The sequence below is a fragment of the Oncorhynchus mykiss genome, chromosome 26, assembly GCF_013265735.2.
Source record: "Oncorhynchus mykiss isolate Arlee chromosome 26, USDA_OmykA_1.1, whole genome shotgun sequence".
Classification (NCBI taxonomy): Eukaryota; Metazoa; Chordata; class Actinopteri; order Salmoniformes; family Salmonidae; genus Oncorhynchus; species Oncorhynchus mykiss.
Window position 1 is genome coordinate 22,425,070 of NC_048590.1, and position 17,640 is coordinate 22,442,709.

Sequence of the window (17,640 nt, forward strand, 5' to 3'; positions counted from 1 at the left end):
CATGGAGGACTTCCTGCTGCAATTTTTCCTGTATTTGTAGCCAATCAGGTCCACAGAAAACCTCAGGTAGCGGAGTAAAGCCCATCTACAATACATAATTTTTGTACTGATATGTTATGCTGACTGGAGATGTTTAGGCTACTCATTGTGATTATGTTTAGCTCAGTTGTGAAGGGCAGCCATGTAAACTACAGCAGTATGAGCGTTGAGGAGTAAAAGTGAGCTCAACATAAATAGTATTTAAGTACTATAATGGTTTTATGAAATTGGGTTGTATTTAATAAAGTGTCTCGTTCCCCAACTGGACAGGCTTTGGGATCATGCAGTCTGTGGTCAAACTAGCAAAATGAATCTTTCCTTTGAGAGAAGTGGTAGTGGTAGGATAGCACAGGGTCTCTCACATTGACACACAGACTTTACTACAAGCTGAGGAAACATATGGTGAAGAATATCTACAGCATTTATTTCGACTAGGCTAAATGGAGTAATGGTATATGTTTGTTTTTTTTACCATGATTAATATATATGTATTTATCAGTCATTTGTTAAAATGTAAAGTTTATTTTGACAAATTATAGCTTTTGACAAATATAGACAACTCTTGCTGACTGTGTTTGGTTTGAAACTATTTTGATCATGAAATGGAATGACTGACATCCGTGTTAAATCCTGAACCTACTCTTCCTCATCAGTGCTTCTCCTCTCGATCGGAATTCTCAAATTATTGTGAAATAATTTGGCACATAGGACCCTGCTGTGGGTTTCTGGATTATGACAATTTACCTGTGTTTCATAGGTGCGGGTATAAGGAGGCGTTCTCCTCCATGACCATACTTGGAGCGAGCGTATGGGCGAGGTCACCTGCCTGCACACGGCACTCACCAGAAACTACCTGCTGAAACTCATTCCTCCAATTTAACCGACAATCAAGAAAGCACACATTTGAACAAGAGAGACTTTTCCCCATCTACGCGTAAACTGATTACTTTTTTTTTTTACTGTTGGTGGAACGACTATTCTGAAAATATTCAAAACAAATGGGTGCCTTTTGGTTCGTGGAGTTGGGGGTATTAACATTGTTTCTCCAGGTAAGATTTTTTGTTGTTTCTACTCTGAAAGTAACATGCAATGTAGGCTACGCCATTTACCTGGGAACACTAACTTACAGATGATACTGATTCAGCCTAGCGTTACTGGTCTTATTTAACTGATACATTTTTCATGATTTGTTGGGTATATTTGTTTTAGCCAGCGTTGGTAGATTATTTAATTAGCGTTACCAGGTTAACGCACCCGGATATTTGTTTTGTATTATTCTTAGCTTTTATTTATTTATACTTGTGCCCCATTTCGCAGTAGGGTGCTGTGGTATTTGTAGAAGGTCAACAACAATAGTAATGAGTGGTAATTATGATAGTATAATAGCATTTCTAAGGTAATCTGGTGAATATTGATTTCATGACCTTGTGTAGTTGATTTTATAAATAATACAACTGAAGTTATTTGCTTTTTCCTTTTTGTAAGGCATTCAATCCAGGGTCGTCGGAGGAGTCAAAATGTCTACCGGGTTTCAATTCAGAAATGTACATTTTCAAAGTAGAAAGAAATCACTTACAAAGTGGCCGGAGACTAGGAAAAGGTAAGCACTAACTAACTTAATGGTAGCTTAAACGCTCTTAGCATATGACTGAGCAGAACATGTATAACGCCGTGTTCAAAATAACTGGGAACTCGGGGGAAAAATGAGCTCCGACTGAAAGAAACATTTTGAACTGTCATCCAACAAAGAATTCCAACTCGGGTCTCTTTCAAGAGCTCAGACCTGAAGATCAATGGCGTCGTGATTTGACCGGTATTTTTTTCCCGAGTTGCAGTTTTGAATGCTGCATAAGGCCAACAATTTTTTTTTTTTTAAATGGGTGTCATCACTTCAGATTACATTTTAGTTTCTGCTTTGAATATTTCAGTACGCATTGATAAATGTTTATCCATTGTTCAATTGGAAGTATTTTGTGTTTCAAGATTTGGGTTTGTCTCCCCTGATTCCTAATCAAACTGCCACCGTTCTACATTGTACAGACAAACCATTACTTTGCAAATATGGCATGGCACTGACCTTCCCCTGTTTTGTCAGTGTTAGTTTGTTTACGATAGCATTGTGGTGTGTTGTCTGTCTAGAATTGGGACTAATGGAGGGATTTTTCACACCTTTGCTTTGCTAAGAAAACAACGTGTCGCTCTCAATTGTGTGACCAATTTAGTAGGCTAGATTTGCATTATGGCTTTTAATTATGTTTTCATCAAGCTGTGACCTAATTGAAGGCTGTTTTTGTAAAACGGTTCACGAGACCGGGTGAACTAACTGATGAGATCCTACATCTCTGGTAGTTTAACTGGGCGTGTAGGCACAAGTTCTGATCAGTAGAGTAAAACTGGTTAGACTTCCTGGAACAACCATTAGGCTGGCCTAGATTCCTCTGAGTGACTTCTGACATTGATTGTCATTCACGTCAACGGACAGCATATGCGTTATTCATTTGTAATATCAATAGGAAATGAGAAATCCCTTTGTGTAGCAACTTTTTTTCCATGATTAGTACCCAATATTACAGTAATAAGGAGGTATTCTTAGTCATTGCTTTACAACTATTCCTCCCTTTGGGATATGTTACGGGAAGACCTCTACCGACTCTCAGTATAATCTACACTTGTCTCTTATGATACAGAAAGTTTGGTACTTTCATCTACATGTTGTGACAAGGTCAGTAATCCATTCTAGTTTAACTCCTAACCCGTAAGATTGACGTCAGTGTCTTGCTATTGTTGGGCAATATTATGCTGGGTATAGCTAGGCCTGTGGGGATCATGAAATTGTCAGGCGGAAATGCTGATTTCAATGGCGTATGAGGAAGTCTATATAGAATAATTGCCTCCACGTTTCTAAGGTGGAATTTTGGCGAGGCTGCTTTGAAGCAAGGTAAGACATGACCCATAATATGCAGTAAAATGTTCGGGTTTCAAACATCAGTATTAAAATGCATAGGCCTACAGCCTCCAGCTCATATTGCAAAGTGGTTGAGACGTGATAGCCTGCCTACCTTTTCTATACACTCGGCTGCAAAGGCAATAGAAAGCTGGGATCCTCTTATTAATCGTAGCCACCAAAACCATGTTTTTATCACACAATTGCATTTATAATTGTTGCGCAGTGACTCTAGCAGCATCCAGCTGTATTGCTGTCTGACAGGTTATATTTCCTCAAACTAGGCTCTATGCTGTGCATGTGTGATAAATAAGATGCATGACGACTAATGAAATAGAAACATCAGCAACAATTTACACTGAACAGAATAGAAATGCAACATGTAACAATTTCAAAGATTTTACAGTTCATATTAGGAAATCAGTCAAAATAAATTAATTAATTAGGGGCTCCCGAGTGGCACAGCGGTTTAGGGCACTGCAACTCAGTGCTAGAGGAGTCACTATAGACCCTGGTTCGATTCCAGGCTGTATCACAACCGGAAGTCCCATTGGGAAGCGCACAATTGACCCAGAATCGTCCGGATTAGGGTTTGGCCTTCACTGTAAATAAGAATTTGTTTTTAACTGACTCGCCTAGTTAAATTTAAAAAATTGTCCCTAATGTATGGATCTCAGATATGCATCTGGTCACAGATACCTAAGAAGGTAGGGGCGTGGATCAGAAAACCAGTCAGTATCTAGTGTGACCATTTGTGTCATGCAGCGCGTGACCTCTCCTTCACATAGAGATGATCAGGCTGTTGATTGTGGCCTTTGGAATGTTGTCCCACTCTTCTTCAATGGCTGTGCGATATTGGCGGGAACTGGAACAAGCTGTTGGACACCTCGACCCAGAGCATCCCATACATGTTCAATGGGTGACATGTCTGAGTATGTTGGCCATCGAAGAACTGGGACATTTTCAGCTTTCAGGAATTGTGTACAGATCCTTGGGACATGGGGTCGTGCGTTATCATGCTGAAACATGAGGTGATGGCGGCGGATGAATGATGCGACAATGGGCTTCAGGATCTTGTCACAGTATCTCTGTGCCTTCAAATTTCCATTGATAAAATGCAATTGTTTGTTGTCCGTAGCTTATGCCTACCCATACATAACCCCACCGCCACCATGGGGCACTCTGTTCACAATGTTGAACTGAACTGCTCGTCCACATGATGCCATACACACGGCCTGGTACAGTTGAAACCGGGATACATCCGTGAAGAGAACACTTCTCCAGCGTGACAGTGGCCATCAAAGGTGAGCATTTGTCCACTGAAGTCTGTTACAATGCGAACTGCAGTCAGGTCAAGACCCCAGTGAGGGCCATGAGCACACAGATGCGCTTCTCTTTTTGAATTTGTATTTTTTACTTTCTCAATAATTACCCCCCAAAAATTTATACTTACATTTTTTTAAACAAAAAATCAACTTTCCCCCCCTTTTTCCCCAATTTTGTGGTATCCAATTGGTAGTTAGTCTTGTCTCATTGCTGCAATTCCCGTACGGATTCGGGGGAGGCGATTGTCTACGGAAACACAACCCAACCAAGCCGGACTGCTTCTTGACACAGTGCCCACTTAACCCAGAAATCAGCCGCACCAATGTGTCGGAGGAAACGCCATACACCTGGCGACCGTGTCAGCGTGCACTGCGCCCAGCCTACCACAGGAGTCACTAGTGCGCGATTGAACAAGGACATCCCTGCCGGCCAAACCCGGGCGACGCTGGGCCAATTGTGTGCTGCCTCATGGGTCTCCCGGTTGTGGCCGGCTGCAACAGAGCGTGGACTCGAACCAGGATCTCTAGTGGCATAGCTAGCAACTACTACGCAGTGCCTTAGACCACTGTGCTACTTTGAAGGCTAGATGAGCTTTTCTGAGATGGTTTCTGACAGTTTGTGCAGAAATTCTTCAGTTGTGCAAACCCACAGTTTCATCAACTATCCTGGTGGCTGGTCTCAAGACGATCCCGCAGATGAAGAAGCCGGATGTGGCGGTCATGGGCTGGCATGGTTACACGTGGTCTGTGGTTGTGAAGCAAGTTAGTCGTACTGCCAAATTCTCTAAAATTATATTGGAGGTGGCTTATGGTCAAGAAATTAATGTTCAATTCACTGCCAACAGCTCTGGTGGACATTCTTCCAGTCAGCATGCCAATTGCACACTCTCAACTTGAGACATCTGTGGCATTGGGTTGTTACACAACGTCACATTTTAGTGTACTTCTATTGTCCCCAGCACAAGGTGCACCTGTGTAATGATCATGCTGATTAATCCACTTCTTGATATGCCACACCTGTCAGGTGGATGGATTATCTTGGCAAAGGAGAATTCCTCACTAACAGGGATGTAAACAAATGTGTGTGGAATTTGAGGGAAATTAGCTTTTTGTGTCTATGTAAAATTTCTGGACTCTTTTATTTCAGCTCATGAAACCAATACTTTAGCCGTTGCTTTTAATATTTTTGTTCAGTATAATTCCTCTAAATTATACAAGTTAAGCATGACCAGTCAAATTTATTTCAAGTGGCTAACAATAACAGTAGCCGTTAACATCCCTAGCACCTTTGGAACATATACATTTTTAAAGTGTAATAAATCTATTTAATACACATCACAATAAATCCATGATTTTATTTTAGGCATTATGAAGAAAATGTATTTCAGAAGAACAGAATAAGTCAGCCTACGGTAACGTTATCTGACTATGCGCCATGCCATTATAGGCTGTAGGCTAGTTAATTTAGCGGAGAAGATATGCTTAAGTCCCATGTCCCGAATACACTCACCTGCTACAGACAGTCATGGGGCCGTGGCTTGCTATATAAAACAGGCATACGGGCATTGAGGCATTACTGTTCGATTGGACGTTAGAAAAGGCAAAACTAGTAACCTAAGCGACTGAGCATGGTAGGATTGTCGGTGCCAGGTACGCCGTATCTCAGAAGCGGCCACCCTCCTGTGCTTTTCACACGTGTTTACGAGATTAGTGCGAAAAACATCAGTCAGCTGCAGTCCTGTGGGTCAAACAGTTCGTTGATGAGAGGGGTCGAAAGAGAGAGTTTGCACCGTTTTTGACAAACAGGCGGGCCACAACCATGGAACATGACAGAGTTCAGATTACTTGCGTGGCCTGCACAGTCCCCAGACCTCAACCCAATAGAACATCTTTTTCCATCTGAGATGGAACGGGCTGCTGGCAGCATGAATATACTTCCGTCCAATCTGCAGCACCTGCGTGATGCCATTGCGTCAGTATGGACCAACATCCCTGTGGAATGTTTCCGACACCTTGTAGAATGCCCCAAACAATTCAGGCTGTTTTGGAGGAAAATGGGGTCCGCCTGTAAAATGCAAGATTAATTTCAAGCAAAACATTAAGAAATGTAGCTGGCTGCATTCTTTCTGTGATGCATTTGAAATATATGATGGCAGTGCATAGTTTTTGCCCAAAAGTCCTTGCTTCTTCATTGTAAGCTTATTTACTTACAGTGGGGCAAAAAAGTATTTAGTCAGCCACCAATTGTGCAAGTTCTCCCACTTAAAAAGATGAGAGGCCTGTAATTTTCATCATAGGTACACTTCAACTATGACAGACAAAATGAGAAAAAAAAATCCAGAAAATCACATTGTAGGATTTTTAATGAATTTATTTGCAAATTATGGTGGAAAATAAGTATTTGGTCACCTACAAACAAGCAAGATTTCTGGCTCTCACAGACCTGTAACTTCTTTAAGAGGCTCCTCTGTCCTCCACTCGTTACCTGTATTAATGGCACCTGTTTGAACTTGTTATCAGTATAAAAGACACCTGTCCACAACCTCAAACAGTCACACTCCAAACTCTATGGCCAAGACCAAAGAGCTGTCAAAGGACACCAGAAACAAAATTGTAGACCTGCACCAGGCTGGGAATACTGAATCTGCAATCGGTAAGCAGCTTGGTTTGAAGAAATCAACTGTGGGAGCAATTATTAGGAAATGGAAGACATACAAAACCACTGATAAGCTCCCTCGATCTGGGGCTCCACGCAAGATCTCACCCCGTGGGATCAAAATGATCACAAGAACGGTGAGCAAAAATCCCAGAACCACACGGGGGAACCTAGTGAATGACCGGCAGAGAGCTGGGACCAAAGTAACAAAGCCTACCATCAGTAACACACTACGCCGCCAGGGACTCAAATCCTGCAGTGCCAGACGTGTCCCCCTGCTTAAGCCAGTGCATGTCCAGGCCTGTCTGAAGTTTGCTAGAGAGCATTTGGATGATCCAGAAGAAGATTGGGAGAATGTCATATGGTCAGATGAAATCAAAATAAAACTTTTTGGTAAAAACTCAACTCGTTGTGTTTGGAGGACAAAGAATGCTGAGTTTCATCCAAAGAACACCAAACCTACTGTGAAGCATGGGGGTGGAAACATCATGCTTTGGGGCTGTTTTTCTGCAAAGGGACCAGGACGACTGATCCGTGTAAAGGAAAGAATGAATGGGGCCATGTATCGTGAGATTTTGAGTGAAAACCTCCTTCCATCAGCAAGGGCATTGAAGATGAAACGTGTCTGGGTCTTTCAGCATGACAATGATCCCAAACACACCGCCCAGGCAACGAAGGAGTGGCTTCTTAAGAAGCATTTCAAGGTCCTGGAGTGGCCTAGCCAGTCTCCAGATCTCAACGCCATAGAACATCTTTTGGAGGGAGTTGAAAGTCGTGTTGCCCAGCAACAGCCCCAAAACATCACTGCTCTAGAGGAGATCTGCATGGAGGAATGGGCCAAAATACCAGCAACAGTGTGTGAAAACCTTGTGAAGACTTACAGAAAACATTTGACCTCTGTCATTGCCAACAAAGGGTGTATAACAAAGTATTGAGAAACTTTTGTTATTGATCAAATACTTATTTTCCACCATTTGCAAATGCATTCATTAAAAATCCTACAATGTGATTTTCTGGATTTTTTTTTCTCATTTTGTCTGTCATAGTTGAAGTGTACCTATGATGAAAATTACAGGCCTCTCATCTTTTTAAGTGGGAGAACTTGCACAATTGGTGGCTGACTAAATACTTTTTTGCCCCACTGTATATGGCTGCTAGCCAAATAGTGTTGCACTTCTGTCATCTGTTCAAAATGAAGCAATTGTCTCGTGACACTTTTGAATGAAAACTATAGTTGCACGCCCCATGCTCAGTCTATTGGAGCAAAAAACATGACTTTCAATATAAAACGCAGGTGAAATGGATAAAAACAGTTTTTACTAATATGTACAATTAGTTTTAATTTAGAATGGTTTATCAAATTGGCAGGGGGAAAAAAGACATGTCATCCGTATGCACTAGAAATGCGACTGGAGCGTTGAGTCATGATGATCTCCACTTAGCCCCCTCCTGTACTTCCTGTTCCCCCATGACTGTGGCCACACGTCTCCAACAGCAGAATCGAGTTTGCAGACGACAACAGTGTTAGGCCTGATTTACCAACAATGACGAGACAGCCAGTTGTAAAACAAATGTTTTTGTGACAGGTGGCCTGATTATTTATTGCTCTGCACTTTACCACCTACAGCTTTCTTTAATTTGTTCAAGACTGTTGACAACTGCCTTCTGGCCTAAAGAGTGGTAGTTGCTGTACCTCTACCTACCTGATTCTCTAGTACCTAACTATCAACAGGATAAGCAGAAGTGTGTGTACTGGGGCATACTACAATTCAGTTTTACTTCTCAACCCCACCTTTCTTGTTTTTGTGTAATTAGAGTTTCTGCATAACATCTAGCTAGTTCATTAGGGTTCTAAACAGATATGTTTTATGGGCAGTCTAGGCCTAAATGAAAACTACAGAAAGATGTGAGGGGTAAAACAGAATTGTAGGTCCTTAAATACTATTTTGTTAACATAATAGGGGCATAATGAGCCACTCACACCTGAGTGACTCAGACCTCTTTTGTAGAGCTAGGTCTATGCCTCAGGATGTTTAGAAGTAGTAATGTGAAACCAGGGGCTGCTGCCCACCTGTCCTTGAGTCTTAACCCAGGGCCTGTCAACTCTGCTCTTTCTCTGTCCACACAGGATGATTATGGTAGACCACTTGTATACAATGACAGCTTCATCTCTACCTGGTACATTGTATATAGTTCTAAGTTGCACAGTACTAGTTATACATGTAATGTTAGTTACATGAGGATATCGGTCAATTTACTCCTTTGCAAGTCAGACATGTTGGAGATTTTTACATTATGCAGGGCTTATTATTTGTACAATGTCTTTGCTGCAGATCAGAATTGTGCTCATGAGGTGATTTAGGCCTAGCTTGGTTTTTTTAGAAGGCCATTTACTGCTTTGTTACTATGAACAGTATTCCATTCATAAACTGCCACTAGACTCACTCAGTAAGTTTATCTAGAAAGTACTGATGGAGTACTGTTATGAATTTGAGATTAAAGCAACAGTGCTTAATATGCTCCTATTGTTGAATCGTTACTTTTTAGGCCCACATACGAATTATGGTTGTGATTTTTAAAATGATATCTTCTGACCACCTTTTCAGTGGTTTTTGATGACTGCACCAGCCGCACCAGCTTTCTCTTTCACTCCGAGGATTCACGCTTCAAAGTAGATGGCGACGGGACGCTGAAACTGAAGAGGGGGCTGACTCTGCATAATGGACATAAGGAGTTCTATGTCTCTACCCAGTCCATGGGCAAGAAGATCAAGGTTCCAGTCAGAGTGCTGCATGAGGCCAGACACGGCCACCACCATCACCATGAGATGACCACCCAGCCCCAGGTATATGACTGGTCAAATTAATATTGACTATGCTGTCCTCTAGTGGATAGATGGACATTGAAACTGATATTTATTTATATTTTTTTCCGGGTCAATTGATGACATTTGCTGGCGGTTTTTGTAAAAAATCTTAGTTTTATTTAAGTGCCTGTAAACCATAGACTTGATATTTCATGGTTTTTGTTTAAATTCCACAGCCCGGGTCAAGTCTGTCTCTACCTGTTCTGAACTTCCCCAAGTCTTCAGGAGGTCTGAAAAGAAGGAAGAGGGACTGGGTCATTCCTCCCATCAACTTCCCAGAGAATGGCAGAGGCCCCTTCCCAGAACATATGGTGCAGGTACGTGTCTTGTAGTTTAAGGCTTGTTCTTACATTACTCCAATATCAGTGTTGGACATTTTGTAATTAACGTGAACATTATCATCCTTGTAAACCAGATCAGGTCCAACAATGATAAAGAGGTGAAGATCCTGTACAGCATCACTGGTCCTGGGGCTGACCAACCTCCTGTGGGACTCTTCACTGTGGACAAAAACTCGGGGTTTCTCTATGTGACCCAGCCTTTGGACAGGGAGAGAAAAGACAAATACATTGTGCGGTTTGTTTCCTAATTTTCTTCCCTTGACTTAATTGAAAACGGATTTATATGTAGTTTTAAAACTGTGTTACTCCTCTCTGTAGCTCCTAGCCCATGCTGTTGCAGTGGGTGCAGGTACGGCTGAGGCACCCATGGAGATCATTGTGAAAGTCATCGATATGAATGACAACAAACCTGCATTTACCCAAGATCCATTTATGGGAACAGTTCCTGAAGCATCAAAAGCAGGTATGTTCACACACACAGTATTTACGATGCTTAACCATGTTTTTTTAAAGGAGAATTATGATAGGACGATTCAGATTTTTTCTTCACTCTGTTCAGGTGATGAGGTCATGCAAGTAACGGCCACTGATGCTGATGAGGAGGGCTCTGCCAATTCTGATGTCAGATACACCATTCTCAGTCAGGAGCCTCCACTACCAAGCCCTAACATGTTTGTCATCAACCCTGTGACCGGAATGATTCGGGTTAATGCACCTGGGTTGGACAGAGAGGTTGGTCTCTTTTCAAATCGGTAGTCTTGTTGATCATTTATTCATTGTGTACATTCTACATGCATTACGTTTATGATTTAGTTTACTACTTCATTTGTTTCAGAATATTCTTAAGTATACTTTGCAAATCCAAGCTGCCGATATGGAGGGAAATGGCCTTACCAGCTTTGGCAAAGCCATCATTACAGTAACGGACAGCAATGACAATGCGCCACAGTTTGTGACGCCTTCGGTAAGCACATTTGTGAAGACAACATTTCAAATTGAAGCCTTAAAACCGTGTTAACGCATAATGGAATTGCCCTTTGTTGCTTTATAATCATGCTTCTCTCCTTTGCAGTACACCGTGTCAGTCCCAGAGAATAAAGTGGATGCCTTGGTGGTGAAAATGCCAGTGACTGATGGGGATGATCCTCACTCCTCTGCCTGGGCCACCACCTTCAAGATAGTTGACGGGGACCCTCAAGGCCTTTTCAATGTGAGCACAGGCCCTAGCAAGCTGGAAGGCATCATCACGACAGCGAAGGTATGTTGAAATCCTCTCCTTTAGATGTATTTGAGCTGCTACTTTGGAGGTGTAGCAGAAGCAGCCTGTCACTAGCTTTTTAGCTTCTACTCTAGAATGGTATCCTGTAGGAAGCAATTTGCACTCCCCTTAGTAATTTATTTGGACAGTGAAGCTGAAATTTAATTTGGCTCTATACATTTTTTTTATTTGAGATTCAATGTTTCATATGAGGCGACAGTACACTATCACTCTTTTTTGAGAGTATTTTCATACATATCGCCCCCGCAGGAGGCCTTTTGCCTTTGGTAGGCCATCATGGTAAATAAGAATTTGTGCTTAACTGTCTTGCCTAGTTAAATACATTTAAAAAAAAAAAATTTAAATACAGTTTAGAAATTAAAGTACTTTGTTTCTAGTCCCCCTATTTTGAAGGTGTCTTTAAGTATTTGGACAAATTCACTAATGACAGAAACATTATATTAAGCAGCACATTCATGAGAGGCTTAAAATCCAATTACAATACAAAAGTAGTGTGAAATGCACAACCATCGACGAGAGGATGATTTAAGGTCTACATGTACACTACAAGCAACGTGCGTATCGCTCTCGTGCAGCAATGTTTGCAAACACAAAAATAATGTATTGTCATTTTGGAGTCTCTTTTTTTATTGTAAATAAGAATGTTTCTAAACACCTACATTCATGTGGATGCCACCATTTATTATGGATAATCATGAATGACTCTTGAATCACGATGAGTGAGTTTGAGGGATAAGTATCATACCCCCAAAAAATGTTTATTGGTAATGGTGAGAGGTTGGCATGTTTTGGGGGTATGATCTTTCTCACTACTCATTATTCACGATTCCTTCAGGATTATCCATAATCATGGTAGCATCCGCATCAATGTAAAAATGCTTCAGAAATATATTCTTATTTCCAGTAAGTGATTCTTATTCTTATTCTATTGGGCACAACAAACTGAAAACAAATTGAAAATGCGTCCAGGAAGTTTGTAGCCGCAACCTTGATGTAGTCATTGCGTGCTAGGAATATGAAACCAAATACTAAACTTGACTACTTTTAATACACTGTGAATTTGTCCAAATACCTATGACTCTTTCAAATGGGGGTGACTAGATGCATAAAGTGCTTTTATTTATAAATGGATATTTATGAAAATACCTGTTATGTACTGTTGCTTCATATGAAACATCTTATCTAAAATGCTGGAGTATAGAGCCAAATTAAGTTCGGCCTACACTGTCCAAATAAATATGTAGGGGAGTGTATGCTTGTAGATATAAACACCATTATCCTGATTCTATAATGTCTGAAGGATTCCTATTCTGATGGGCTTTTCTGTTCTTTCATCACAGCCGCTTGACTTTGAGAAGAACAACAAGTACACTCTGCTGGTCACTGTGCAGAATGAAGTCCCATTTGCCGTCCCCCTGCCCACCTCCACTGCTACTGTTATAGTGAATGTGGAGGATGTGAATGAAGCTCCAGTCTTCAGTCCAGTGGAGAAGATGATCAAAAAACCTGAGGACCTCCCTATTGACAGTGACCTGGTTCTGTACACCGCCACAGACCCAGACACTGCAAGGAATCAGAAAGTCACGTAAGATTAGAACTTCATTTACAATTTATTATATTTTTTTGTAAGATTTGAAGAGGATAATTTTTTGACAACTCAACAGGTTGTAAGCAATGCATATATTAATTTTTGTACATTTACTACACAGATACAAGATACGCAATGATCTTGCTGGATGGCTCAGTATCGACAAAGACACTGGGATGATCAAAGTCAAGAGCCCCATGGACAGAGAATCCACTTTTGTCCAAGACAACAAATACTCTGTTGTTGTTCTGGGCACTGACAACGGTATTTCAATGATCCCTTTCTCTAATATTAACTGTTAATAATATTTCAATTTTAGAAGATGACCACAACCTAAACTTGACTTTTTGAGTGACAGTGCTCTAATTTGGATTTGCAGATGAAATCCCAGCAACTGGCACTGGCACCCTTATCATAGAGCTGGAGGATGTGAATGACAACCCTCCAACCATCGACGAGAGGATGATTAAGGTCTGCAACAAGGAGTCCACCCCACAGCTGCTGTCAATCACTGATAAAGACGGAGCAGGCTTCGCTGCTCCATACACAGTACAGCTTCAGGGGTCGTCCCTTTCGAACTGGACTGCCAGAATGAATGACACAAGTATGCGTTGATTTTTCCCAGAACTACTGTACTATCCCCCCCTTTAAAACAATTGCGTTGTTTGATGTTAAATGTTAACGTTTTCCATTTTAGAAACGGGCATTATCCTGACACTGAAGACTATGTTGGACAGTGGAGATTACACGGTTGTCCTGAGAGTGTCTGACATCCAGGGCCTGCACCAGGAGAGCACCATCCAGGCCTCTGTGTGTGACTGCAAAGGAGCTGATGTCCAGTGCACCGATAAAGCTGTAGCAGGCTTCGGCCTCTCTAGCATTCTGGGAATTCTAGGAGCCATTTTACTACTCCTATGTAAGTTCATTTTTTTAACCTGGCACTAAAGTGTTTGGTCATTGCTGTCCTTGAAGCCTACATGTGTAGATAACACACTTCATTGTGTATTAAGGCCCTGTGTGTTTGTTGTGCTCCACAGTGTTGTCTCTTCTGCTGCTCATGTTCCTGAGGAAGAGAGGTGGTGAGAAGAAGGAGCCTCTGCTGCAGGAGGACGATGTCAGGGACAACATCTACTACTACGACGAGGAGGGAGGTGGCGAGGATGACCAGGTGAGGGAAGAGCACACCAGACTAGAGCTGCGGTTCAGACTTATAAGACACACCCTCGTCCACTTACCTTCGCCTTATGCCCTTGGGGGAATCTCCGTCGCTGTCTTGGAGGGCGGTTCAAATGATTAGCCAAGCAAGGGAAGTTTGCAATGTAAGCCCCTCAGCCCTTGTTTTTAGTCGCGTTTGCATAATTATGTTCTCTCCGGGGCCTGAAACTCCCCATAATTCAATTTGTGACGATTGTACATCTGCTAAGAAAAGTCGGCGAACACTTAAACGTCAATGGAGAAGTCAACCTCAAGTAAGTAAAAACAAATGCAAATAAGTTAGAAATTGTGCTACTAATGCAAACGATGACTCAAACACGTCTCGTAAATGTTTTTTTGGTTATCTTTTGTAAATTGTAGAAATAAAACATTTTCCAGTTCCAGCTAGGCAGCCTAATGTTAGTGATCTAATTAATGTGCTAGCTTTCATACAGTAGGTGTATATTAATAATGATATATTTAATGAGTAGACATGGACTCATAATTGACTGTAGTGCATATAAAGCTACCGGCGGCTAAAAACACCATCGCGGGATGAACGAGTGATGAATTTCTGGCAAGGGTGGTCCATTTTTAATAATCATTCCTTCCACCCTGCAGGTGTACACTTGTCAGATGTCATCAGAAGTGTCCACTTAATTTGAGAGCTGAGGGGTTAGGGTGTGTGTCTTAAGTGTTTGGACTGCAGCCTAGCTCAGAACAAGCCCACTAGACTCTCCCATCTCCCAAGTGTCAATTTATTATTGGGATATGCAATAACACATCTAAGGTTTATGGTTCTGTGTCTTCTGATTGATTTAACCAGGTAGGCTAGTTGAGAGTTCTCATTTGCAACTGCGACTTGGCCAAGATAAAGCAAAGCAGTTTGACATACAACACAGAGTTACACATGGAATAAATAAACACACCATCAATAATACAGTAGGAAAATCTATATACAGCATGATCTTGTAATATAATGCGTGTCTGTACATCTTTCCACCTTCAGGATTTCGACTTGAGTGTTCTGCACAGAGGTCTGGATAACCGTCCTGATGTTTTCCGTAATGACATCGCTCCAACCATGGCCCGGCCAGAGTATCGCCCACGACCCGCCAACCCAGCCGACATTGGCAACTTCATTGATGATGTGAGTAAAGTCTTGAACTGATTAATAATGTGAGTGGAATGCACAGTTAAGATCATATCAATGTCTTCTGGGGATGATTTGTCATTCAAGTAACTGGATTTGACATGATAATGTCAGTTTATGCTTGTTTAGAATTTGTGCTGTATATTCACCAAGGTGGTAAAATGTAATCTTTCTGTTGACCAGAACCTGAAGGCAGCTGACAACGACCCCACTGCTCCTCCCTACGACTCCCTCCTGGTGTTTGACTATGAAGGAGGTGGCTCTGAGGCCGGCTCCCTCAGCTCCCTCAACTCCTCCAGCTCAGGAGACGACCAGGACTACGACCTCCTTCAACAGTGGGGCCCGCGCTTCAAAAAGCTGTCTGACATGTACGGAGGAGGAGAGGATTGAGAAGTCAGTCAGCCTCTCAACCTTTTTGCTTGGAAAGTGTCCGGTTCTCCACACTTGGGTCTGTAGGCTGAAGACACTTTCTTACTTTATTTCCCCTTTTGTGTGTTTCGGGCACATTTACAGTTTGATTTGTGCAGACGTGGGAACATTTTAGAGAATTGTCTTCAATGCTCGTCTTCAGCATGGGGAGGGTGGCACACTCTTGGCTCTGCACTGGCAGGTTGTTGACATGGATTTTACACAATTCAGCAGTGCTTTCTAATGGACTTAACAACCCCAGATTGTACTTGAATTTAATATGCATTGTTTGCTGGTTCTTGCTTCCATGTTGGCGTCGTATCATAAAGTTTCTATAAAGACTATACTTTGGCATGAAATGTAAGTTACTTGAAATCCAAATCAGCCTTAGGATTTTTTTTTTGTTAACTGAGATGAATTATCAAGCTCAAACGCTTTTTAAAACATGTAAGTTTGGGTGTTTGTATTCCTTTTCATTTTAATCATATTAAATGTTTATTTGTTTTTCTTTGTATTTGCTTCTGAAGAAGCACACTTGTGAATTCTGTTTTTTATAAAGGATATCCCTTTGGTACATTGATGGCCATGTGAATAGTGTTATTAAATAAATTACAACATGTCAGTCTTTTTATTTGAGCTAAATTATTCAAATTCACAGATGAGGCACTAGATGGCAATGATTGAATGAAACAGGTCTGGGTCAATGAATGATGGCATTTCCTTGTTCCACAGAACAGATTGTACAAGTTATATTTAAGCAATAATATACAGTGGCTAAGGGCTGTTGAGCACAATGCAACGCAGAGTGCCTGGATACAGCCCTTAACCGTGGTATACTGGTACACGTGGTACACAAACCCCAGAGGTGCCTAACTGCTATTACAAACTGGTTACCAATGTAATTAGAGCAGTAAAATAAATATTTTGTCATGCCTGTGGTATACGGACTGATATACTACGGCTATCAGAGATACTCTTAATGATCGGCTATGAAAAGCCAACTGACATTTACTCCCGAGGTGTTGACCTGTTGCACCCTCGACAACCACTGTGATTATTATTATTTGACATCTATGAACATTTGAGCGTCTTGGCCATGTTCTGTTATCTCCACCCGGCACAGCCAGAAGAGGACTGGTTCACAGCCTGGTTCCTCTCTAGGTTTCTTCCTAGGTTCTGGGCTTTCTAGGGAGTTTTTCCTAGCCACCGTGCTTCTACACCTGCATTGATTGCCGTTTGGTGTTTTAGGCTGGGTTTCTGTACAGCACTATGAGATATCAGCTGATGTAAGAAGGGCTTTATAAATTGATTTGATCAGCCAATCAGCAGGGCTTGAACCACCCAGTTTATACTGTGTCTAGAATCACATGTACAAGAATCTGTGGCTAAAGTAGCCTATAATCTCTATTAGAAATTGGGTGGTTCCAGCCCTGAATGCTGATTGGCTGACAGCCATGGTCTATCAGACTGTATACCATAGGTAAGACCATATGTATTTTTACTGCTCTAATTACGTTGGTAACCAGTTTATAAACAAAGAACTGCAAAGATAGCCTGCAGAGTTCTGTCCTACTATCCAGGTCTGTACCCAAACAATTTGAACTTCTACTTTTAAAAATCCACCTCTCTAAAAACAAGTCTCTCACTGTTGCCGCCTGCTATAGACCACCCTCTGCCCCCAGCTGTGCTCTGAATGCCCCTCATTTATCTTCATTTATCTTCAGAGCTCACGCTGCTAGGCGACCTAAACTGGAACATGCTTAACACCCCAGCCATCCTACAATCTAAGCTTGATGCCCTCAATCTCACACAAATGATCAATGAACCTACCAGGTACCTCCCCAAAG

General features: G+C 41.6%; 1 protein-coding gene across 1 annotated transcript; it reads left to right on the plus strand.

The window, feature by feature from the left end:
• Positions 1 to 823: 823 nt before the first annotated feature.
• Positions 824 to 16,415, plus strand: LOC110506405 (B-cadherin). Its single transcript, XM_021585993.2, has 16 exons — positions 824 to 1,088; positions 1,525 to 1,639; positions 9,571 to 9,809; positions 10,007 to 10,147; positions 10,246 to 10,401; positions 10,490 to 10,634; positions 10,731 to 10,903; positions 11,007 to 11,135; positions 11,244 to 11,429; positions 12,791 to 13,035; positions 13,160 to 13,302; positions 13,418 to 13,642; positions 13,736 to 13,954; positions 14,076 to 14,206; positions 15,242 to 15,382; positions 15,569 to 16,415. Exons 1-16 carry the CDS (start codon positions 1,038 to 1,040, stop codon positions 15,773 to 15,775), a joined length of 2,646 nt encoding a protein of 881 aa, XP_021441668.2. The 5' UTR covers positions 824 to 1,037; the 3' UTR covers positions 15,776 to 16,415.
• The last annotated feature ends 1,225 nt before the right edge of the window (positions 16,416 to 17,640 follow it).

Bases quoted from the DNA above. Each gene is read 5' to 3' on its own strand.
- LOC110506405 (XM_021585993.2), top strand. From the start codon at position 1,038: ATGGGTGCCTTTTGGTTCGTGGAGTTGGGGGTATTAACATTGTTTCTC. The intron at 10,148-10,245 runs GTACGTGTCTTG...CTTGTAAACCAG, and splicing joins TCCCAGAACATATGGTGCAG to ATCAGGTCCAACAATGATAA. The intron at 13,643-13,735 runs GTATGCGTTGAT...TTTCCATTTTAG, and splicing joins TGCCAGAATGAATGACACAA to AAACGGGCATTATCCTGACA.